Source organism: Salvelinus namaycush, chromosome 11 (assembly GCF_016432855.1).
Source record: "Salvelinus namaycush isolate Seneca chromosome 11, SaNama_1.0, whole genome shotgun sequence".
NCBI classification, from domain to species: domain Eukaryota; kingdom Metazoa; phylum Chordata; class Actinopteri; order Salmoniformes; family Salmonidae; genus Salvelinus; species Salvelinus namaycush.
Genome location: NC_052317.1, coordinates 18,495,497 through 18,520,848, shown reverse-complemented (window position 1 = coordinate 18,520,848; position 25,352 = coordinate 18,495,497). Strand labels below are relative to the sequence as shown.

Here is a 25,352-nt window from a genome sequence, read left to right as displayed (position 1 = left end):
TAAAAGGCATATTTTTAAGCAATAAGGCATGAGGGGGTGTGGTATATGGCCAATATACCACAGCTAAGGCCTGTTCTTATGTACGACGCAACACGGAGTGCCTGGATACAGCCCTTAAATCGTGGAATATTGGCCATATACCACAAACCCGAGGTGCCTTATTGCTGTCATAAGTGATTACAAACATAATTAGAACAGTAAAAATAAATGTTTTGTCATACCTGTGGTATACGTTCTGATATACCCCGGCTTTCAGCCAATCAGCATTCAGGGCTCGAACCACCCAGTTTATAATATTATTTATTACCCCACTGATTCCATTACAAAGGGGAGGCTAATATCATTTTGACAGAAAGCTACAGATCAAAGTATCTTTCAAAGATGAAGGATTCACAAATGACTGATACTGAGTCACTTTCTAGAAAAAAAAGGGATTAGGCTATTAGTCAGTCAGAAAATGACGCCATTTCTGAATATGGCACCATAACGGAACTTTTCTAGCCCTGTATTGTACCCATTTTTTGAATAGCCCCTTGATATTATGTTATTAAAAAGCTGGGATAATTTAAATCAGTAACTGACCAAGAATTAAAAAGAATTGTATAATATCGCAGAAGGCATTTTATTTCTATGTTTCTCCAAAGGACAGATTGATATTCAAACTATACAAAATATTGAGGATGGTGGCGTGCCAAAAAAAATCAACTGTCCAAAATGTAGTGGAAGACTGGTGTTTTGTTTCCTGTAGGTCACCTGAGGATATTGGGATGGGACAGTCTGTTCATCAGTTGGACTTCTCTCAGCATGTTGGCTCGGTTACTGCTCAGTTTGTTCATCTTCAGAGCCATCACCTGGCCCGACACTCTGTGGCGTACCTGCAACGAACACAACAATCCGGTCATTTAGGCATTATCTGAATGCTTCTCTTTAACACTACCATTCCCTTATCAATATTCCCTTATCATAGGGACACTTTTCTCTAAACATTATCATTATTCCAAGATCATGAAGAACGGTTCTCTATTTCTGCAGCAAAACGAATGTCATTCCACATCCAGAACAACGGGAAGTAAACCTAGTCTATTTCTCCTGTGAATTAGGTCAGTCACTGGCCTTCCTTGCAGCATTAACTCCAATGTGATCAAAGATGAGTGGCTGGCTTTGATCCACACATTGGTGCACTAGAAAGAATACTGAGCCGAGGCCAAGAATATGAATGTTGTGATAGGCTAACACCTAGGTTACATATCACAACTACCTAAAATGTAACCCTTTTCTTTGGCAGAGAAGGCAGAATACTTTTCTAACTACAACAATACAAACATAAAAATATTTCCCAACAATCAGAATGATTTGCTTCCTCAAAGCCATAACAACCACAGGAAGTTATGAGTCAGGGTGAGAAAAATAAGCTGTATCTGCTACTGCTCACTTCCTCCAGATGAAATATTAAGACACTGAAACCAGTGAATAAGAAGATACTAAGTCTCAACTCAGGTCGGTCTGCGAGTACAGTAACAGATACAATGCATATCTGGTTATATAGCTAGTTTACATTTGTTGGAGAGTGGAGATAAAAAGGAAGTTTGAGGTACAGAAAAGGGAAGCAGACCAATCTAGACTTATATAGCACTTGGATGAGTATCCAGTTCGTAGTGCTTCTTTAGCCACGCTTGAAGTTCTAGTACAAAGGTGCAGCTAGTCTTCCCTGTAGGAGAGGAGCAGACAGCAGATGGCCTCCTCTAGACCACCTCCCCCACTCTGCCCACCAGGAGAGAGAGCGCAGCCTGGCTCAAACAAAGACCCATAATGTTGCCCCAGCAAGACCCTGCACCTCCAATCTGTTCCATCAATCCAGCTAGCCTCTTCAATACCTAGCCCTGTAGACAGGACACACAGTCGAAGACAAACAGATAATTCCATTTTTTATTTTTATTTAATGTAGATCCATTGTCCCCTTGCTTAGACAAATATGGAACTCTCATTACACAGGAAACATTTGTGTCCGTTAAGCATTTAGAGAAGCAAGTCTGAGGCAACGAGAGTAAATATTGCAAGTGAGAAGCAATGAGGGTAAATATTGTTGTACTAATAAAGCTGAAGTCATCATTTTGACTTGAGAGGAAACAGCTGCAATATAACAATATCATGGCCCCAAGGATTAAACAGCACCTTTTAAAACATGGTTGAGCATGTGTGTGTGAATAAAGGAAGCTTTTTCTTAAGGTTTGTTCAACAAGGACTATTTGTAAAGGCAGAAGGCCCCAGTCATATTCAGGTTGGATGGGCATTCCCTCCCTAAAATACATGGTGTGATGACATCCCCTCAGGCAGCCTGGGGCAGGACCCTACACGCTGCCCTTCCCCCACCAAGTCAGCACTGGGTCCTTTGCATTAACCCTTTGAATCCAATGAGCAGTGATTGAGTAGTTCTAAGACAGACCACTGTGGCCATGCTCTGAAGCCGCCATTAGATTACTGTGCATCACAGCTCCAGACATAGCAACACTTCTATTCCTTTCTGTAATTAGGCTAGTTTCCTGTTTGAGCTAAGAACTAAATCGGAATTCTATTTCCAGTCCATCAGTATGTATGACTCATACATACAGATGGAAAGGAAATAGTATGACTAAGATAGAGGCATGAGATAGAAAGTGCTGACATTAGTGGTGGTTGTGACAACATCAATATAGAATGCCCTGACTCCGACTTTTCAGTAGGTGAAGCTGAAGTCTATAGCCTATAACTAATTGAAAGTCCATCATTGAAAGTAAAAGTAACTTTCATGAGCGCTGACGCTGGTTGGAGGAAATTACAATGTGGGTTACACTAAAAGTGAACGTAGCTAACATGTTCAACTCCTTTACTGACATTTTGAGGACATCTAACCCCAACAGCCATATCTATTGAAGTACCAACCCTGTCAGGGTGTTACTGTAATGGACGATATAGCACTTAGACAGCCATTGTAGCCTAACGTCTAGTCGCCATCATAAACCGCTTCAGCCCTTCTTTATTTTCATGTCGCAACCAGAGCGACGTGGAAATAAAGGGCTTTTCGCACGTCCCAAATCAGTCGATTGTGAGAGAATAGCCTAGATCAATGTAATAAGGAGCGGCCACAGTATCTGTGTGCTAGAGGTGTTCACGGATCCACCTGTACCCGAATACCTGAGACCCAATCCTGAATTCTAAATAATGTCATGGGTTTGGGTTGGATCTGATTGTTACGGGTATGTGTCATTTTAACTGACTTATCCGGAAGGGCCTGTACATATCAGAAAGCGACTGCTGTGCGCGCGCGAGGAAGAAATTGGATCATTTATGCTGCTGCTCTTGATTTTCATGAAAGTGGAGAGTGGCGCGTGTAGCTTGTTGTCCAATCATAAGTCATCAAAGCGACAATAGGCTACAGTCAGAGCCACTGTGCGTTTCAAAAGCGATATGCATGCACACACACAACCAGACAAATGTTTGGACACCTACTCATTCCAGGGTTTCTCTATATTTTTACTATTTTCTACATTGGAGAATAATAATGAAGACATCAAAAATAGGAAAAAACTCATTTAAATCACATAGTAACCAAAAGAAAAGTGTAAAATCAAAATATCTTTGAGATTCCTCAAAGTAGCCACCCTTTGCCTTGACAGCTTTGCACACTCTTGGCATCCTCTCAACCAGCTTCAGTCACCTGGAATGCATTTCAATTAACAGGTGTGTCTTGTTAAAAGTTAATTTGTGGAATTTCTTTAATGCGTTTGAGCCAATCAGTTGTGTTGTGACAAGGTATACAGAAGACAGTCCTATTTGGGAAAAGACCAAGTCCATATTATGGCAACAACAGTCAATCATTATTTTAAGACATGAAGGTCAGTCAATACAGAACATGTCAAGAACTTTGAAAGTTTCTTAAAGTGCAGTCGCAATAACCATCAAGGTCTGATGAAACTGGCTCTCATGAGGACTACCACAGGAAAGACCCAGAATTACCTCTGCTGCAGAGGATAAGTTCATTAGAGTTAACTGCACCTCAGATTGCAGCCCAAATAAATTCTTCAGAGTTCAAGTAACAGACATCTCAACATCAACTGCTCAGAGGAGGAGACTATGTGAATCAGCCCTTCATGGTCAAATTGCTGCAAAGAAACCAATACTAAAGGACACCAATAAGACGAGACTTGCTTGGGCCAAGAAACATGAGCAATGGACATTCGACCAGTGGAAATCTGTCCTTTGGTCTGATGAGTCCAAATTTTAGATTTTTGGTTCCAACTACTGTGTCTTTGTGAGATGCAGAGTAGGTGAACGGATGATCTCCGCATGTGTTGTTCCCACCGTGAAGCATAGAGGAGGAGATGTGATGGTGTGGGGGTGCTTTGCTGGTGACATTGTCAGTGATTTATTTAGAATTCAAGCTACACTTAACCAGCATGGCTACCACAGCATTCTGCAGCGATAAGCCATCCCATCTGGTTTGCGCTTAGTGGGACTATCATTTGTTTCTCAACAGGACAATGACCCAACACACCTCCAGGATATGTAAGGGCTACTTGACCACAGAGAGTGATGGAGTGCTGCTTTAGATGACCTGGCCTCCACAATCACCCGACCTCAACCCAATTGAGATGGCTTAGGATGAGTTGGACCGCAGAGTGAAGGAAAAGCAGCCAACAAGTGCTCAGCATATGTGGGAACTCCTTCAAGAATGACAAGAATGTGCAAAGCTGTCATCAACGCAAAAGGTGGCTACTTTGAGGAATCTAAAATATATTCCATGTGTTATTTCATAGTTGTGATGTCTTCACTATTATTCTCCAATATAGAAAATAGTTAAAAGTAAAGAAAAACCTTTGAATGAGTAGCTGTGTCCAAACCTTTTACTGGTACTGTATGTATGTATGTTACACTACCGATCAAAAGTTTGGGATCACTTAGAAATGTCCTTGTTTTTGAAAGAAAGCACATTTGTCTATTAAAATAACATCAAATTGATCAGAAATACAGCGTAGACATTGTTAATGTTGTAAATGACTATTGTAGCTGGAAATGGCAGATTTTTTGTGGAATATCTACATAGGCCCATTATCAGCAACCATCACTCCTGTAGTCCAATGGCACGTTGTGTTAGCTAATCCAAGTTAATCATTTTAAAAAGGCTAATTAATCAGAAAACCCTTTTGCAATTATGTTAGCACAGCTAAAAACTGTTGTCCTAATTAAAGAAGCAATAAAAACTGGCCTTCTTCAGACTAGTTGAGTATCTGGAGCATCAGCGGGTTCGATTACAGACTCAAAATGGCCAGAAACAAAGCCCTTTCTTCTGAAACTCATCAGTCTATTCTTGTTCTGAGAAATGAAGGCTATTCCATGCAAGAAATTGGCAAGAAACTGAAGATCTCATACAACACTGTGTACTACTCCCTTCACAGAACAGTGCAAGCTGGCTCTAACCAGAATAGAAAGAGGAGTGGGAGGCCCCAGTGCACAACTGAGCAAGATGACAAGTACATAAGTGTCTAGTTTGAGAAAGAGACGCCTCTCAAGTCCTCAACTGGCAGCTTCATTAAATAGTACCCGCAAAACACCAGTCTCAACGTCAACATTGAAGAGGCAATTCTGGGATGCTGGCCTTCTAGGCAGAGTTGCAAAGAAAAAGCAATATCTCAGACTGGCCAATAAAAATAAAAGATAAATACGGGCAAAAGAACACAGACACTGAACAGAGGAACTCTGCCTAGAAGCCCAGCATTCCGGAGTCGCCTCTTCACTGTTGACGTTGAGACTGGTGATTTGCGGGTACTATTTAATGAAGCTGCCAGCTTCATTTCTCTTATTCTTATTTTTTGAAACTGCACTGTCGGTTAGGGGCACATGAGTAAGCATTTCACTGTAAGGTCTACACCGGTTGTATTCGGCGCATGTGACCAATAAAATTGGATTTGATGCTCCAGATACTCAACTAGTCTAAAGGCCAGTTTTATTGCTTCTTTAAATCAGCACAACAGTTTTCACCTGTGCTAACATAACTGCAAAAGGGTTTTCTAATGATCAATTTGCATGTTAAAATTATAAACTTGGATTAGCTAACACAACGTGCCATTGGAACACAGGAGTGATGGTTACTGATAATGGGGCTCTGTACGTCTATGTAGATATTCCATAAATGTTTTTTTTATTTTTTAAATCAGCCGTTTTCAGCTACAATGGTCATTTACAACACTAACAATGTCTACACTGTATTTCTGATCAATTTGATGTTATTTTAAAAATGGACAAAAACAAAATGTGCTTTCCTTTCAAAAACAAGGACATTTCTAAGTGACCACAAACTTTTGAACGGTAGCGAGTGAGTGAGTGTGTATGTATAAATACACACACACACACACACGTGGACAACGCTTCAAATTAATGGATTCGGCTATTTCCGTACACCGTTGCTATCAGGTGTATAAGAATCAAGCACAGAGTCATGCAATCTCCATAGACAAACATTGGCAGTAGAATGGCCTTACTAAAGAGCTTAGTGACTTTCAACGTGGTACAGTCATAGGATGTCACCTTTCCAACAAGTTCATTTGTCAAATTTATACCATGCTAGAGCTGCCCCGGCCAACTAAGTGCTGTTATTGTGAAGTGGAAACTTAATCACCCAACATCAATGCCCGACCTCACTAATGCTCGTGGCTGAATGGAAGCAAGTCCCCGCAGCAATGTTCCAACATCTAGTGGAAATCCTTCCCAGAAGAGTGGAGGCTGTTATAGCAGCAAAGGGGGGGACCAACTCCATATTAATACCCATACTTTTGGAATGAGATGTTCGACGAACAGGTGTCCACATACACTACATGACCGAAAGTATCTAATCAATGGAAGTGACAGAATTAAAACGACAGAATTAAAAGTTAAAGGAGAACGATAGGCTACAACGACTAAGCGCCAACAGGCAGAGTACAACTTAATATTCTGAACAGACTTGGTATTTGTAACTGTAGGATGAGAATGTGCTTGCAATTTTAAAAAAAACATTTAAAAAAATGCTCTGCAGCCTCAATTAGCCTAGCTAGCTACCATTAGATAGCTTCTCCAAGTTTGATGCAGTCAAGACAGGTACTACGTAATCATATTTGATGATAAACAACCTAGCTATGGTAGCTATTAGTCTACTATGGTAGCTAGTAGTCTACTATAGCGATAGGGGCGGCAGGTAGCCTAGTGGTTAGAGCGTTGGCCAGTAACCGAAAGGTTGCTAGATCGAATCCCCAAGCCGACAAGGTAAAAATCTGTCGTTCTGCCCCTGAACAAGACCGTTAACCCACTGTTCCTAGGCTGTCATTGTAAAAAATAATTTGTTCTTAACTGACTTGCCTAGTTAAATAAAGGTTAAATAAAAAAAATAAAAAAGTCGTCTTGGTTGGTTGCTGTCTCCTTGTCACTCGCTCAATGTATTAGCTAACTGTATTCTGCACCACACACACTGAGGTTTAATAATAGAATGAGGGCTGAGACACAGCTCAGGGTGTGAGATTATATGTTTAAGTAATCCTGGTGATGACATACCATAGCTTTTCTGCTAGCCTAGCCTAAATTATTTTTATTTACCTCAAATTTGAAATCCACAATAGAAGCTACCCAGAAGCTAGCCAGTTTACTGGCTAACGTTAGTATTCAGCTAACCACGGTTTGTGGTCATCAGCTATCCTTTGCTCGAAAAGCTATCGCCAGTTTTGTACAACGCGACTCAGACAAGAACATACCGGACCTATTTTTCTCTCCATATCCCCAGATTTCAACCGCAAGCTCTGGACATTTACACCTGGATCTCGCAGCTAGCTAGCTGCTATCCGTGTGACTATTGGCTTACGTCGATCCCGGAGCAAACATCAATTATTCCAGAGCTAGCCAGCTGAAGAGTTCCATCAGCCACTCCTGGGCTACAATCACCTATCCGGACCCGTTTTACTGCCGATGCGGAGCCCCACCGGGCCTTCACGACTGGACTACCGACGTCATCTGCCCGAGGGAGTTATCCAACTGGCCCCTCCATCGCGACGTTACCTGAACGCCCATCTGCGGCCCGCTAATCGTTAGCTGTCTTATCGGCTGCTATCTGAATAGGTCTATCGGACAATTTTTCTTGGGTCACTATAACTATATCTATTTTGCCAACTGGATTGATTCCCCTCTACCACACGGAACCCCACTAATCTACCGTCGGAAACGCACAAGGTGGCTAAAAACAGACCTCCATCCTATGCTAGCTTGCTACCGCTGGCCCGGCTAGCTGTCTGAATCGCCGTTACCCCAACCAACCTCACTACTCACTGGACCCTTATGATCACTCGACTAAGCATGCCTCTCCTTAACGTTAATATGCCTTGTCCATTGCTGTTCTGGTTAGTGTTTATTGGCTTATTTCACTGTAGAGCCTCTAGCCCTGCTCATTATACCTTATCCAACCTTTCAGTTCCACCACCAACACATGCGATGACATCACCTGGTTTCAATGATGTTTCTAGAGACAATATCTCTCTCATCATCACTCAATACCTAGGTTAACCTCCACTATATTCACATCCTACCATACCTTTGTCTGTACATTATACCTTGAAGCTATTTTATCACCCCCAGAAACCTCCTTTTACTCTCGGTTCCGGACGTTCTAGACGACCAATTCTCATAGCTTTTAGCCGTACCCTTATCCTACTCCTCCTCTGTTCCTCTGGTGATGTGGAGGTGAATCCAGGCCCTGCAGTGCCTAGCTCCACTCCTATTCCCCAGGCGCTCTCTTTTGATGACTTCTGTAACCGTAATAGCCTTGGTTTCATGCATGTTAACATTAGAAGCCTCCTCCCTAAGTTTGTTTTATTCACTGCTTTAGCACACTATGCCAACCCGGATGTTCTAGCCGTGTCTGAATCCTGGCTTAGGAAGACCACCAAATTTCACCAAAGACCACCGATTTCTGAAATCTCCATTCCTAACTACAAAATTTTCAGACAAGATAGAATGGCCAAAGGAGGTGGTGTTGCAGTCTACTGCAAAGATAGCCTGCAGAGTTCTGTCCTACTATCCAGGTCTGTACCCAAGCAAATTGAACCTCTACTTTTAAAAATCCACCTCTAACAACGTCTCTCACCGTTGCCGCCTGCTATAGACCACCCTCTGCCCCCAGCTGTGCTCTGGACACCATATGTGAACTGATTGCCCCCCATCTATCTTCAGAGCTCGTGCTGCTAGGCGACCTAAACTGGAACATGCTTAACACCCCAGCCATCCTACAATCTAAGCTTGATGCCCTCAATGTCACAAATTATCAATGAACCTACCAGGTACCACCCCAAAGCCGTAAACACAGGCACCCTCATAGATATCATCTTAACCAACTTGCCCTCTAAATACACCTCTGCTGTTTTCAACCAAGATCTCAGCGATCACTGCCTCACTGCCTGCATCCGTAATGGGTCAGCGGTCAAACGACCTCCACTCATCACTGTCAAACGCTCCCTGAAACACTTCAGCGAGCAGGCCTTTCTAATCAACCTGGCCGGGGTATCCTGGAAGGATATTGATCTCGTCCTGTCAGTAGAGGATGCCTGGTTATTATTATTTTTTTATGCCTTCCTCATCATCTTAAATAAGCATGCCCCATTCAAGAAATTTAGAACCAGGAACAGATATAGCCCTTGGTTCTCTCCAGACCTAACTGCCCTTAACCAACACAAAAACATCCTATGACGTTCTGCATTAGCATCGAACAGCCCCCGTGATATGCAACTTTTCAGGGAAGCTAGAAACCCACCAAACCTTCTCCGCTATGCAATCTGGTTTCAGAGCTGGTCATGGGTGCACCTCAGCCACGCTCAAGGTCCTAAACGATATCGATAAGAAACAATACTCTGCAGCCGTATTCATTGACCTGGCCAAGGCTTTCGACTCTGTCAATCACCACATCGGCAGACTCAATAGCCTTGGTTTCTCAAATGATTGCCTCGCCTGGTTCACCAACTACTTCTCTGATCGAGTTCAGTGTGTCAAATCGGAGGGCCTGTTGTCCGGGCCTCTGGCAGTCTCTATGGGGGTGCCACAGGGTTCAATTCTTGGACCGACTCTTCTCTGTATACATCAATGATGTCGCTCTTGCTGCTGGTGAGTCTCTGATCCACCTCTACGCAGACGACACCATTCTGTATACTTCTGGCCCTTCTTTGGACACTGTTAACAACCCTCCAGACGAGCTTTAATGCCATACAGCTCTCCTTCCGTGGCCTCCAATTGCTCTTAAATACAAGTAAAACTAAATGCATGCTCTTCAACCGATCGCTGCCTGCACCTGCCCGCCCGTCCAACATCACTACTCTGGACGGTTCTGACTTACAATATGTGGACAACTACAAATACCTAGGTGTCTGGTTAGACTGTAAACTCTCCTTCCAGACTCACATAAAACATCTCCAATCCAAAGTTAAATCTAGAATTGGCTTCCTATTTCGCAACAAAGCATCCTTCACTCATGCTGCCAAACATACCCTTGTAAAACTGACCATCCTACCGGTCCTCGACTTCGATGTCATTTACAAAATAGCCTCCAATACCCTACTCAAGAAATTGGATGCAGTCTATCACAGTGCCATCCGTTTAGTCACCAAAGCCCCATATACTACCCACCACTGCGACCTGTACGCTCTCATTGGCTGGCCCTCGCTTCATACTCGTCGCCAAACCCACTGGCTCCAGGTCATCTACAAGACCCTGCTAGGTAAAGTCCCCCCTTATCTCAGCTCGCTGGTCACCAGCTCGCAGCACCCACCTGTAGCACGCGCTCCAGCAGGTATATCTCTCTGGTCACACCCAAAGCGAATTCCTCCTTTGGCCGCCCCTCCTTCCAGTTCTCTGCTGCCAATGACTGGAACTAACTACGAAAATCTCTGAAACTGGAAACACTTATCTCCCTCACTAGCTTTAAGCACCAGCTGTCAGAGCAGCTCACAGATTACTGCACATAGCCCATCTATAATTTAGCCCAAACTACCTCCCCCCTACTGTATTTATTTATTTTGCACCCCATTATTTCTATCTCTACTTTGCACATTCTTCCACTGCAAATCTACCATTCCAGTGTTTTACTTGCTATATTGTATTTACTTCACCACCATGGCCTTTTTGTTTGCCTTTACCTCCCTTATCTCACCTCATTTGCTCACATTGTATATAGACTTATTTTTCTACTGTATTATTGACTGTATGTTTGTTTTACTCCATGTGTAACTGTTGTGTGTTGAACTGCTTTGCTTTATCTTGGCCAGGTCGCAATTGTAAATTAGAACTTGTTCTCAACTTGCCTACCTGGTTTGATAAAGGTGAAATAAATAAAAAAGTCCTCACACAATCTATTTACCTACCAGTACCACCTACCTACCATAAAACTCTTGCATTTCAGGTCAATCATAACATAAACCCACCTTGTAGACCTCTGAGAAGAAGCCGGAGCCAATCCACTCGCAGATGAAGTCATCAAGGCGCGTCAGGCAGGAGAAGGCACTGATGAGGGCGCGGTACGACGAGGGGCACACTCTTCCCAGCTGAGACGGGGCCCACTCCCCTCCACCATCCAGGTCATCAAGACGGTCTGGCCTCATGGAGGGGAAGCCGGCAATGGAGTTGCGCTTGTTCCGATCCATCATTGTCTCTTCACTGGTAACTCTGTGGGGGACTTCTCCATGAAGGTTTCACATTTTCGATAACTGCTTGGCAACCCTTTACAGCCCTAAGAGGAAGGAAACACCAAAATCCATTCTCAGCAGGCAGACTGAAAAAATTGTGTGTTTTGGTGCCAGCTAATAACATTTGTACTTTCCTGTAGTTTAGAATGTACAGTACAAGCTTATGGTTCACAGAACACAAATAACAAGCCAGAAAACACTGATGTTTCAGCTAGTATCTGTATGGAAAATATGGCGTTTTATGCACCCCTGAAGTATAATAAATCAGTGTGTGTTTTTTTAATCCCTATTCTGTTCATTTAAACAGAACACAGTTGTGTTATCATGAGGGGGATAATAAGCCTCATCTATTTTATTACATTCCTCTGACATTTCCTCCAACTTTTTTCAAATACTAAGACAAAAGCATTACTTCACACAAGATCAATCTACTTAGACACACATGACAGGGGTCCTAACCCGCCTCTGGTCTGACAAGCCTACAAATAATGGCTCTAATAGGGATGGATTGTCCAATTATATGAGATTAAGCCAAGATAAAGCCTAAGTCCAAGACTGGGATCCAAAACGAACAAGGGAGCATGTACAGGAACACAAGGAGACATAATAACCCCATAGTAATGACCATAGGAAGCAGTCCTTTGATTTAAATGATGACTGAGTGAGGGCGAGGATGACCTTTCACATGGCACTAGTACTTTGAAGCATCCAGCATTTGTTAAGGACCCCCGATTTCCCCAGCATGCACAGGTCTATTGAGCTTACTCGATGGACTGGTTGTAAGTAGGCGATGTCTCTGGATTATTCTGCTGTCCTCCCCTTTCCTTTTGAGTTAGACTAGAGAGAAGCTATTAAAAACTGTGGGAGAAGAATGCTATTCTTAATTCAACCTTGTGTGATTCCCATCCCCCATCCAATCCCAAATGAAAACAACTGAAATCAAATCATCCAAAGTTACTGGACTAGTTCTGGGATATTTTTGCTGCTACAGCCGTACCCTTAAAAGGATGTTATCCTCCTCCATTACTAAAGGCATTTTTTGCCATTTTGCAAGTGTATGACAATGATCAGACTCGGTCTGCCAAGAATGTTTAAAGTTGCTATTTTAGTAAATCTGCTTTTCAGAAGCAGAACGAATGTATAACATATGAGGGCTGTTTTTCATTTCAATTGCTGCTAGGCCTAGTCGTCTGGGTTCACAAGAACAAGTCATAAATGTCACTAAAATTATAAAATGTCCCTTCATTCAAAGCAGAAACACTTAAGTGTCATATCCATCCTCCCACAGCAATAATGCAGATACTGAATTCATGACTTCTCCAGTCTGAACCCTTACTTCCCTCACTCCCTCCCTAGCATCTCAGCAGCAACCTACATTTTGTAGCTGGTGAGAAAACAACTACAGTGCCTTCAGAACGTATCCACACCCCTGGACTTTTTGCACATTTTGCTGTGTTGTTACAGCTTGAATTTGAAATGGATGACATTTAGATTTGTCACTGGCCTATACACAATACCCCATAATGTCAAAGCGGAATTGTTTTGTTTTTTTGAGAGAAAAAAAAGTAAAATGAAAATCTGAAATGTCTTGAGTCAATAAGTATTCAACCCCTTTGTTATGGTAAGCCTAAATAAGTTCAGGAGTAAAAATGTGCATAACAAGTCACATAAGTGTATAACATGATTTTTGAATGACTACCTCATCTCTGTACCCCACATACAATTATCTATCTGTGAGGTCCCTCAGTCGAGCAGTGAATTTCAAAACACAGATTCAACCACAAAGACCAAGGAGATTTTCCAATGCCTCGCAAAGAAGGGCACCTATTGGTAGATGGGTAAAAAAAAAAAACCTGACATTGAATATCCCTTTGAGCATGGGGAAGTCATTAATTACACTTTGGATGGTGTATCAAAAACACCCAGTCACTACAAAGACACAGGCGTCCTTGCTAATGCAGTTGCCAGAGAGGAAGGAAACCGCTCAGGGATTTTACCATGAGGCCAATGATGTAACAGTTACAGAGTTCAGTGGCTGTGAAAGGAGAAAACAGGATGGATCAACAACGTTGTAGTTACTCCACAATACTTACCTAATTGACGGAGTGAAAAGAAGGAATCCTGTTCAGAATAAGGCAAATTATGCACAATCCAGGTGTGGAAAGGTCTTAGAGACTTACCCAGAAAGACTAACAGTTGTAATCGCTGCCAAAAGGTGCTTCTACAAAGAATTGATTCAGGGGTGTGAATACTTATGTAAATTAGATTTCTGTATTTAATTTTCAATACATTTGCAAAAATGTCTAAAGACATTTTCACTTTGTCATTATGGGGTATTGAGTGTAGATGGGTGAGATTTTCTTTTCTCAATTGAATCCATTTTGAATTCAAGCTGTAACACATTGTGGAATAAGTCAAGGGGTATGAATACTTTGTGAAGGCACTGTAGGCTTGTGTGGACAGAATGCATTTTTCCAAAGTGATAAATCAGTCTCAATGATAATGAACTGGAGGAAGTAGAGGAATTTTACAGTGGGGCACTAATGACAAAATTACAGATGGGGCAATTCCACGGTAACAGATTTAAACTTTGAATCAGTTTTTCAATTTAAAATGTATGCCAAAAAAACCCCATTAATTTCAAAGGTTAACAAATCATACAACTCCATGCACAAGGACTATATAATGATGTCCACTGAAAGAAATATACACAAAACCTAATTTTGTGGATGAACGGTGTAGTGTGGTCACAATACCAGTATCACAATACTAGGAAGGAAGGAAGCAAAACACGAAGCGGAAAATCTGGTATCGCAGTGGTCCTTTGTAACTCAGTTGGTGGAGCATGGCGCTTGTAACGACAGGATAGTGGGTTTGATTCCCGGGACCACCCATATGTAACATGTATGCACGCATGATTGGATGAAAGTGTCTGCTAAATGGCATTTATTATCGCAAGACTGGTATCGTGATAACACTAGAACTTTGCAGATACAAACTTTGGTAACAACATTACAGTAACACCTCCCTTTTATTGAGAAGGGTGCAGCTGCAACCTCTGAGCAGTCATCACTCAGGGTCTCTATGATGTCACCTACTGAGATGTCATCGCTCAATGCATCTCTCAGGAAAATGGGGGAGTCGAAAGGAATCATATGGAGAAGTGAGGGTTTTGAAAGGTACCACTCAAGACATTGTTTGGGTTATTGGATGTCAGTCATGGCCTGCAGAGTTGACAGTAAGAAATTTCAGTTAAGCAAAACATTTTTTGTCTATTCACTCACTGTGAGCTGTGTCTTTGAACGTTACCTACCGGTAGCAATGTATGTAAGGTTAAGTATATTGTAAATGTTAGCTAACGTTAGCTACCTTAAATAATTTAAAAAAATGTAAGTTATTATTGAATATTTGAAATAACAATCATTGAAATATCAAGTCATGGTGGTTCTAGTAATTATGGAATTCCAGCGCTCCTGCTGTTAAGACTTTTTGAAAACCCCAGTTCTCCTTATATGGTTCCATTCGACACCCCCACTTTTCTTGAGATGCACTGAGCGATGACATATCAGTAGGTGGAAGCATAGAGACCCTGTGGATGACTGCCCTGAGAAACGAGGTCGCAGCTGGACCCTATTGCTTTTACGCAACCACATTTTCCAAAAACGCTTACATTTGCTACGAATTAAGATTAAAATACGCTACATCACCAAAAGTATATGGACACCCCATTCAAATGAGTGGATTCGGCTATTTCAACCACACGTCGCACAAAGCCCTGACCTCAAAACCATCAAACACCTTCAGGATGAATTGGTACACCAACTGTGAGCCAGACCTAATCACCCAACATCAGTGCCTGACCTCACTAATGCTTGTGGCTTAATGGAAGCAAGTCCACAATGCAATGTTCCAACATCTAGTGGAAATCCTTCCCAGAAGAGTGGAGGCTGTAATAGTAGCAAAAGGGGGGGGGACCAACTCCATATTAAAACCCATGATTTTGGAATGAGATAATCGACAAGCAGGTGTCCACATACTTTTGGCCATGTAGTGTACGTCTGCAGAAAGAATGGGATGCCAGCTATGACATGGCACCTTGAGTTTAAAAAAATATATATATATTTTGGTTATTGAACTACAGTAAGTGAAGTGGATTTACACCCGGTAACAGAATTACATCATGTTTACCTGATCTATACTACACAGATAAGCATAATTATGGATATGAATGTCATTCTCCTCATGTTTCACAAGTTTGGACATCACAGTAGAGTACAGTGCAGTACAATACAGCAAAGCAGAGGTCAGTACAGTATATTTCAGTACAATATACTGTACTCTACTACTGCATTGTACTGTACTCTGCTTTACTGACTGTACTCTACTGTGCTATCCAAACATACTTCTATAATAGGTTCAGATTTGGTCCAGTCCGGTCCGTCTGTGGACGCTAACGTCAAGGCCAGGGTGGACCGAACAAATTTCAACTACATTTTAACATCCATGGACGTCCGGTTCTCAGTGGGTGAGGATGCTGGTTACAGTACATGGAAAGAGAGGGGGCTCATGGGTAGGTGTCAGTAAGAGCTGTGAGAGTTGACATTAACTGGAAAGAGAGAGGTAGAGGGAGGGGTTGTCCAGACTCCGACTGTGTGCAGTGAATCTTAGTTTGACCACCAGACAATAGAAAGACAAAGAAAACAGTAATGAGCTGAACATCACAGTATGCCAGTGGAAGGGAGGACAGTAGCAGGTGACCCAACTGTGGTTTGTGACTGATTTCCCATTGTAGCCAATTCAGTTGCAGTAATTCCGTTACTGATGTTTTGGTAATTCTGTTACCAATTTGTTTTAAAATCACTTAATTTATAAACAAAATTGATATCAGTAAAATCACTATAACTAAATTGTCAGGTCTACCATTACTTATTACTTCTGTGAACATTTATTATCCTCCCTCCACATCAGGGAGAGAAATTATTAAAGATCTTAAAGATGTGTGTGCTTTTGGTAATGGAATTATAAGGCACAAGACAATATATATATATTTTCTTAACTTACAGAAGGTAAACAGTTTCTCCTATTCAGACCCCTCAACTTCTTCCACATTTTGTTACGTTACAGCTTCATTCAAAACATTTTTTTAAAACATCCTCAATCTACACACAATACCCTATAATGACAAAGCAAAAACAGGTTTAGAATTTTTTGCACATTTGTAAAAAAAACAAGACACTAATATCACATTTACATAAGTATTCAGAGCCTTTACTCAGTACTTTGTTGAAGCACCTTTGGCAGCGATTACAGTTTTCTTGGGTATGACGCGACAAGCTTGGCACACCTGTATTTGGGGAGTTTCTCACATTCTTCTCTGCAGATTTTCTCAAGCTCTGTCAGGTTGGATGGGGAGCCTCACTGCACAGCTATTTTCATGTCTCTCCAGAGATGTTCGATCAGGTTCAAGTCTGGCCACAAAGACATTGAGACTTGTCCTCAACCCACTTGTGCGTTGTCTTGGCTTTGTGCTTAGGGTCATTGTCCCGTTGGAAGGAGAACCTTTGCCCCAATCTGAGGTCCTGAACAGGTTTTCTTCAAGGATCTCTCTGTACTTTGCTCAGTTCATCTTTCCCTCGATCCTGACTAGTCTCCCAGTCCATGCCGCTGAAAAACATGCCCATAGCAGGATGCTGCCACCACCATGCTTCACGGTAAGGATAGTGCCAGGTTGTCTCCAGACATGACGCTTGGCATTCAGGCCAAATAGTTCAATCTTGGTTTCATCAGACCAGAGATCCAAGTGGGCTGTAATGTGCCTTTTACTGAGGAGTGGCTTCTGTCCAGCCACTCTACCATAAATGACTGATTGGCGTACTGCTGCAGAGATGGTTGTCCTTCTGGAAAGTTCACCCATCTCCACAGAGGAACTCTAGAGCTCTGTCAGAGTGACAATCAGGTTGTTGGTCACCTCTCCCCCGATTGCTCAGCTTGGTCAGGCGGCAAGCTCTAGGAAGAGTCTTGGTGGTTCCAAACTTCTTCCATTTAAGAATGATGGAGACCACTGTGTTCTTGGGGACCTTCAAATGCTGCAGAAATGTTTTGGTACCCTTCCCCAGATCTGTACCTCGAAACAATCCTGTCTTGGAGCTTTACGGACTTTTCCTTTGACCTCATGGCTTGGACCTTATATAGACAAGTGTGTGTCATTCCAAAGCACGTCCAATCAATTGAATTTACCACAGGTGGACTCCAATCAAGTTGTAGAAACATCTCAATGATTATCAATGGAAACAGGATGGGCCTGAGCTCAATTTCGAGTCTCATATCAAAGGGTCTGAATACTTATTTAAATAAGATAAACATTTCTAAAACCCTGTTTTCGCTTTGTCATTTTGGGGTATTGTGTGTAGATTGATTAGTATTATATTTTTTATTCATTTTACAGTAAGGCTGTAATGTAATAAAATGCAGAAAAGGGGAAGGGGTCTGAATACTTTGCGAATGTATTGGAAATGTTGATATTAGTTGGCAGGGACTATGTCAACATTGTGTTTTGATGAATACCTTTTCAGACTCTTTCTGGTAGATTCTTTCATCTGTTAATCCAGAAATCAAAGCCTTCATTTCCCAGAAATATAGACTAAGCTTCCATTTGACACCCAATTTGATATATGGTCCGATGAACGTCACGTTTGCACTCATGGGTCCTTTTCAATGGAAATGCCCATGGGACATCAGGGCTTGACTTGCCCGGGAGGTTTTGAAAACCCTCCTGGCCAGTTGCTCATCCCTGTCAGTGGCCTGCTTGGACAAAATATTGTAATAATGCTATTAAAAAATAAAATAAAAATCTAGGCTACATAAACTGGTAAAAAAAAAGATTCATTCCTGAAGCTGTTAGTTCGTCATGTCGATGATTTATCACACGGGCGCCGCACAAATATAGCCTAATTTGAGATTGTAGCAACTCGATAGGACACCAATAGCGGTAGGAAAGATGTTCCAAGTTATGATATATACTAGTAAATGCTAAGGCAATAATCAAGAATGGGTATGCAAACCAGCTATAAAAAGTTCAGTCTTAGTTGATGGTTGAATATTTGCTATGCGCAATTCACTCATCATGGAATAGCCTAACTTGACATTTCCTCAAGGATATTTGGTCCTTAAAGCCCTTGAAGTTATGGTAGCTGATTTAGATGTTCTACTGCTCAAAATAATTATTCTGCGATTTAATTTCTGATAAATGTTTGAGAGATGCAGCAGCTTTCATTTGTTTCGGATGTTGCGCTAGTCTGTTGCGGTAAAACAGGCATTATTCTCTAAGTGTTAATGCAGATGTTTTTTTATATTGGCTATTACAACAATTAGATATAAAATGTAGTTCCATGAAAATGACAATTAAGTGCATGAAAAAGTATTTGAAAGACCTTGAATGTGTATGCTTGCTCAGCCCAAATGAAAGAAAATAACCTGCAATTGAAATTATGCCCGCATCATTTGCTTCCCTGACAGATCCTGACCTGGGACAGTCTTTTGTAAATTTTATTTGGGCCAGTAGTTTTCGGTTGGCACTTGTCCGGTGTGCCATTGGCATCTTTACCTGAATGTCAAGCCCTGGACATTCCTGTGGTCGCCTGACACCAAGTATTTGTGCTCTATCCAGCTGTTCAAATGTGCTACAATAAAATATGTTTATTGTTAAATCGCCAACTGGAGGGTCATCTGGTTATGATGAAACGCAAGATCAAGAATCCCCATGAAAAAGAGGGATGATCAGAGAGTGTTTGAGGGTAGAACATTTATTTAGGTTTCTATTCTGTTGTGAAATAGTCAATGGATTCTATTCACATTTTATTATCGCTATCAGAGCCCAGTCAGTTGTAAAGGATGGGTATCCGAGGCAGCAACAGCATACCTGACATTCCTGAGATTTTAAATAATGACCCAGTCTTGTTCATAGGGGAGGGAACAGTTTCTTCTGATAACAGCTTTTTATAACCTACAATATGAGCTCGGATACAATACGCTAATCAAATACCTGGCCAGTATTATCTGAACACTTGCCGTTTGATTAGTTCAGTGCAATACTCCATTATAAACAAGGAGTTACTGCAATAGCTACAATGTTGAAACAATTTAATTAAGTAACTTTGTTGTTACTGGTAGCTAGCTACTACTTGCAACAAATGTTGGTCTGTTTACCCCACGCGTTTCACTTTCCGTGAAAACGTTAGTTAGCTTATTTTAGCCTGCTAAGCTAGCTGGCCAACTAGCTCACGTTAACGTTAGTTACTAAACGGACACATACTGAGTGGCAGGCTTCATCCGCTAACGTTAACGTTACCTAGCTAGCAAACTTCGCATGCTGGCAGAGCTAACCAGAGTTCTTACCTTGTCGTTTGTCATGAAGATGATGAGATGTTGGACTCTTCAACAACAACTTGATGAAATGACAAGCTAAACTCAGTTACTTCCATCTCATTGCAATAGTTTGCAGGCTAGTCGGTCTACTCACCATGCACGAGCTAGTAGCGGCAAGCTGGCTAACTTGCTTGTAGTTAGCTGGTCTCGCTAACGTTAGTTTAGTTTGTCAACAAGAGATGAGGAGAAGCTAGTTAACGGTAGCCACTCCACTTTGCTAACAAACGAGAAGTTACTCTAACTACACTTATTATAGCTTACCTCAAATCGAAATGTGAACTCGCAGTACACCTTATGTGGCATTTGTTTTCTCATTAAAACACAATCGCAGTGGTTAAAGACATCTCAGTCGTTTGACAGCTCTGCTACGCAGTGTTGACTGGCTCCCCTAAGAGCCAATTTATGCTTGATCCGAAAATGTGGTCGGAGGCCATATGGATGGTGTGACGCAATTTTGCGGAGCACCCAGAGACACGCAGAGGCACATATTGAGCTCTGTGCCGCATCGCTGTGCGCCTCTTAGATTTTTTAACAATGTGGAGGGCTCCGCATTGACATGATTGGTTGACGGTAGGTGAAGACGGGAGGTCCTGTATAAATATAAACTCACTTTCTTGACAACTTCCTTCACAACAGCTCTGCGCTGCTCTGCGAAGCGCAAGAAGTATGAATGGCCATATCACCGTAACGCTGCACGGTCAATGCAGACAGCAGATTGACCATGTACCGCCTTTAACACTCCCACTAAACTGCGATCCCCTTTTTCACGTCCAGATTGACAGCTGAGGCTTCCATTCAGGGACAAGAATGCGACACACTAATGTTTTTGTTGGGATGTGTGTAATGTACAATATTTGACTGTGTTAACTCGAATGTTGATGGTAGTTTGAACGTATATAATAATTTCACCAGCTGTGAATAATAATTTCCCTCTACTATGCATGGACTCTAATAGTCTACAGTTATTTCACATTTCACACTACCACAACACTCATCACATAATATGGTACAGGGTACACCTCTAAATATATTTTGTTCAAACGAAATAAATTACAAAAGTGTTATTCCACAGATTGCATAATGTTGTCAAATAACTCCCATGTTATTCTGAGTGAAATATTCGATTCGTTTTCTACTGTAGCTTGAAAACTCAAATATGGACATTGGCCGTCATCTCGTGGAGGAACATGGAACTGAATGTATAGTGAAGGGAAAACGAACCAATCAGAAACAATGAACGAACAAATCTTGACTTCCGTAGCGACTAGCGAACCTGCGAAAACGTTGAGGTTCAGCGCATCAGCCAAATGAATCGTATAGCAAAAGGGCTCATTGTTCTATCTGTAATATAATCGGCTACAGAATGGAAGATGATGGCATGGACTATAACATTGTATTTCCAGATGCATTGATCTCGGGTGAGCACTTTATCTAGCCTTGCTTAGGCTAGCTAACAACACTAATCTAGCTAACGTTAGCTGTCAGACAGACCCATGAGCTATTTAGACAACGCTAACGTGGGCACTAGCAGGTTTGTCTATAATTCAATTATAGCTGAATTGGACTGACTCAAAGACTGCTTGCTAGCTAGCTAAATTTGTTTTCCTGGTTATGCAGTTAGTTTACTTAACAGATAACTGATTTGTTTTTCTCTCCTTTTAGAAAGACACTGGCACGGAACAAAGGAACCAGTTGTCATACTGCTGGGATGGGCTGGTTGCAGAGACAAACATCTTGCCAAGTACAGCTCCATTTATAACGAACAGGTTGGCGTAAAATATTATTGTGGTGGTAAATGTCTCCTGTCATTTCAATAAATTATTATTCTACTTCATTATTCATGTGTGACTTACCTTTCCCCCTCTCTTTGTTCCAGGGTTGTGTCACTATTTGCTATACTGCGCCCTTGAAGACAGTATTCGTCTCTGAATCATTTGGCTACAAGGAGCTGAGTAACACTGCCCACAAACTACTTGAGATACTCTATGATTACGAGGTGGAAAACAGCCCTATATTTTTCCACGTGTTCAGCAACGGGGGATTCATGCTGTACCGCTACATTGTTGAGCTCTTGCACAGTCATAAACAGTTCAGTACCCTATGTATAGTTGGGACTGTGGTGGACAGTGCCCCAGGCAGTGGAAATGTGAGGGGGGCATTACGGGCTCTTACAGCCACTCTGGGACCCAAAATCAATGTGATGTTGAGGTGTGTGCTCTTGGCACTGTTTGCTGTAACTGTTTTCCTGCTTAGGGTGGTTCTGTACCCCATAACCAAGTACATCCACAAGAACCACTATGATGCCATCCGGGAGCGCCCTCCTACCTGGCCCCAGCTGTACCTGTACTCCAGAGCTGATCGAGTGATTCGGTACAGTGATGTTGAGCTCATGGTCAAGACGCTAAAGGAGAAAGGGGTGTCTGTAGAAAGTTATGACTTCAAAACCCCTGCCCACGTGAGCCATTTCCGTGACTTTCCAGAGGAGTACTCCAAGAGATGCCTGGATTTCCTGACCAACTGCATGAAGGATTCAACAGCGCAAATAAAAAAGCGACACTTGATCCAGCATTGAAAGCACACTACTTTAATGTTTCTCAAAAGTCTATGGCACTTATGTTTTTGTGATTCTACTGTAATGTTACACATGTATAAATCTGTACTTGGAAATCTGCACCTCCACTGAACATCTTATTTCAAACGCTTAAGTTTTAAGAGTTGAAGACAATTAAGCAAAATTAGACAGGTGATAACCAAAGTGCCAGTGCTGTGAATTTTGATTGGTACTATTTGTGAATCTTTAATCCAGTGGTTGATATTTCAAAAGAATGTGATTGACTAAGAATGTATGTACTTACTAAACACGTGTTTAACTATTGTGCCTTCTATAAATTAAAGAAGCGTTATGTCAACATTTGCATTTCTTTTGGTCTACTTGTTTGAAAATGCGGAACCTTAGATTACTCTGGAAGATTAACTATTACAGTTAGCAATGGCCATTACATGAATTAGGTTTCTTGTGAAATTATAGGGTTGAACACATGATTACAATTCAATAACATTTCACAGTTGTAGTAAAGCAGTTCAGCATTCTTATTGACTATACTGTAAATATTTCATCACACAAAAGGTCATTTAAAAAAATATTCTTTCTGATGTGACGATCTGTATGATGCTGCGATTGGGGAAGGACCCCTTCCACTCAACCTAGCACTGCAGATTGTGCATGGCTACCTTTGGCCTTGTCTAAACTCAGCCTTTGCCTCGCCAGACATCAGTGATAGTTTGAAGAGCAGTGCTCTAAGTTGGTCAGGTAGAGATGATTATTGAATGATTCTGAATGTCAAATTTGACATTTTGGAGAGAGTCATGGGCATTTGTCTCCACAGAAAGCTCACCCTGGCACTTCATACATAATTTATATCCACTCAAAGGAGAAGGGAAAAGTTTACACATCTGCAGACACAGATGAACAAAGCTTATTGGAGTACATACTAGATTATTTTTGTTAGTTGGGTGGCTGCATGGCTCACATTGCCAAATGGTTGTTTTGGGAATGTTTTCCAGAGATGCAGACTCTTCCTGCTGATCTGATTTAAACCTAACTGCCTCCCTGACTTTAAGAGATGAAGAGCAAACATGAATAACCATTTGGATGGTGTGCCCAATTAATGAAAGTCTGAATAGCAATATTATAAAAGACAGGAAAAAATGAATTACTGAGGTGATTTGTGGATAAACTATTGGCCTACGTTGTGACAATACAGACTCAGATACACACTGTCCCCTAATAGCAAGGATGTGCCAAATACACAAACACGAAAAGGAGTGTGTGTGGTCTGTGTTCTTTATCTTCTTTGTGGATGTTTATTTTCTTTAGCTTGTATGACCTGAATATGTCTGCCTTATGGAGGGATTTATTCTAATGAAATCTAAAATCTTTGATTAAGTATTTTGGTTCAAATGGTTTTGTCTCTAGCATCAATCAGCTGATGCTAATGGGGTTAAGTTGACACTAAAATTTGTTTTTTAAATAGAGACAATAGATTGGTTGAAATGGGAAACGTCATCAACCGCGGGACTTTTTGAAGCAGAAGGTCAGGAGTCAGCTTGTGTTAGCTAGCAAATTCATGGAACGCCGTTTGTGTCTTTTGCGTGTCAAAAAAGACACACGTCAAATAACACTATTTGGGATTCTGCGAGATTTAGGTTGTTTTTCTACTTACCCAGAGTCAAATTAACTCATGAATACCATTTTTATTTCTCTGCGTGCAGTTTGGAGATTATTTGAGTTAGCATATCATTAGCTTAGCACAATTGTTGGAAGTCTCCTGGTACAGTAGCCAGCAGATTGCAACGTTGCATCTGTCTCAATGGTGCGCTTACAGACGCCATAATGAAACAGATACAATGTTGTGATGTCTATATGCCAATGGCACAATGAATGACAAATTGGATAAAATCTTGTTTCTTATGATTATCAGTAAAATAAACAAATATATACAATCTAGATTACTATGTATAGCCTTGTAAGACTATAAATGACTAACCACCCCACCCAGCTTTGGAGTAGTTAGAATGTCTATTTCCATGTTTTTGAGAGGAGATGGCTACTGTGGGAGACTTCCAGTAATTGTGCTAAGCTAACAATATGCTTACTTCAATAATCTCGATCAGAAATTGGCTTCGCCAAAGTACCCAAACAAGGCCAAAAGGAGAAGGAGAGCGATGAGCAGCAGCAGCAAGCCCATGTGATTCCATGTCTATGTATATAGGGCAGCAGCCTCTAAGGTGCAGGGTTGAGTAACCAGGTGGTAGCTGGCTAGTGATGCCAAGCCCAGCAGCTAGCTCCACGTGTTAAGCCTACCCACCCCTCAACAAGTGCTGCCAGGATAACGGATCCACAGCCCCCTTCACCTCTGACTGTTCCTGACCATCTTGGAAGAGAGGAGCCAGCCCAGGTTAGCCTAGAATCCTACCCAAGCTGCAGGTTTTCTGTCCCAAAACATTCTATTTGACTTTGATTTTGACCTTAACTACTATTGCCCATAGAAACGCATTGAATGATGGATTCATGAATGGCAAAACAGACAGTCAAAAAATGTATCATAAGGAATAAAACGTTGAAGTGTCTGTCCTATATCTAGGATATATAAGAAAGCTCTAAAGTGTTTTTGGACACATATTTAACACTCTTTTATTTGTTGG

At 41.6% G+C, this 25,352-nt stretch overlaps 2 protein-coding genes across 3 annotated transcripts in view; one reads left to right on the top strand and one right to left on the bottom strand.

Moving 5' to 3' along the window:
- LOC120055880 (dual specificity testis-specific protein kinase 2-like) overlaps positions 1-20,656 on the bottom strand; it is a 37,172-nt gene extending 16,516 nt beyond the window's left edge. The window contains exons 1-3 of one of the 2 annotated variants that reach the window (XM_039003912.1): positions 20,409-20,656; positions 11,463-11,767; positions 754-875 (exon numbers count right to left, since the gene is read on the bottom strand). In XM_039003912.1, coding sequence (XP_038859840.1) covers positions 754-875; positions 11,463-11,684 — 344 coding nt within the window. In that variant the 5' untranslated portion in view covers positions 11,685-11,767; positions 20,409-20,656. Of the gene's footprint in view, positions 1-753; positions 876-11,462; positions 11,768-20,117; positions 20,359-20,408 lie in introns of those variants that run through there. The other variant, XM_039003913.1, reaches the window with a different exon arrangement.
- Positions 20,657-21,406: 750 nt separating this feature from the next.
- Positions 21,407-23,050, top strand: LOC120055537 (transmembrane protein 53-like). The gene is made up of 3 exons (XM_039003403.1): positions 21,407-21,565; positions 21,810-21,913; positions 22,024-23,050. Exons 1-3 carry the CDS (start codon positions 21,511-21,513, stop codon positions 22,717-22,719), a joined length of 855 nt encoding a protein of 284 aa, XP_038859331.1. The 5' UTR covers positions 21,407-21,510; the 3' UTR covers positions 22,720-23,050.
- Positions 23,051-25,352: the final 2,302 nt, after the last annotated feature.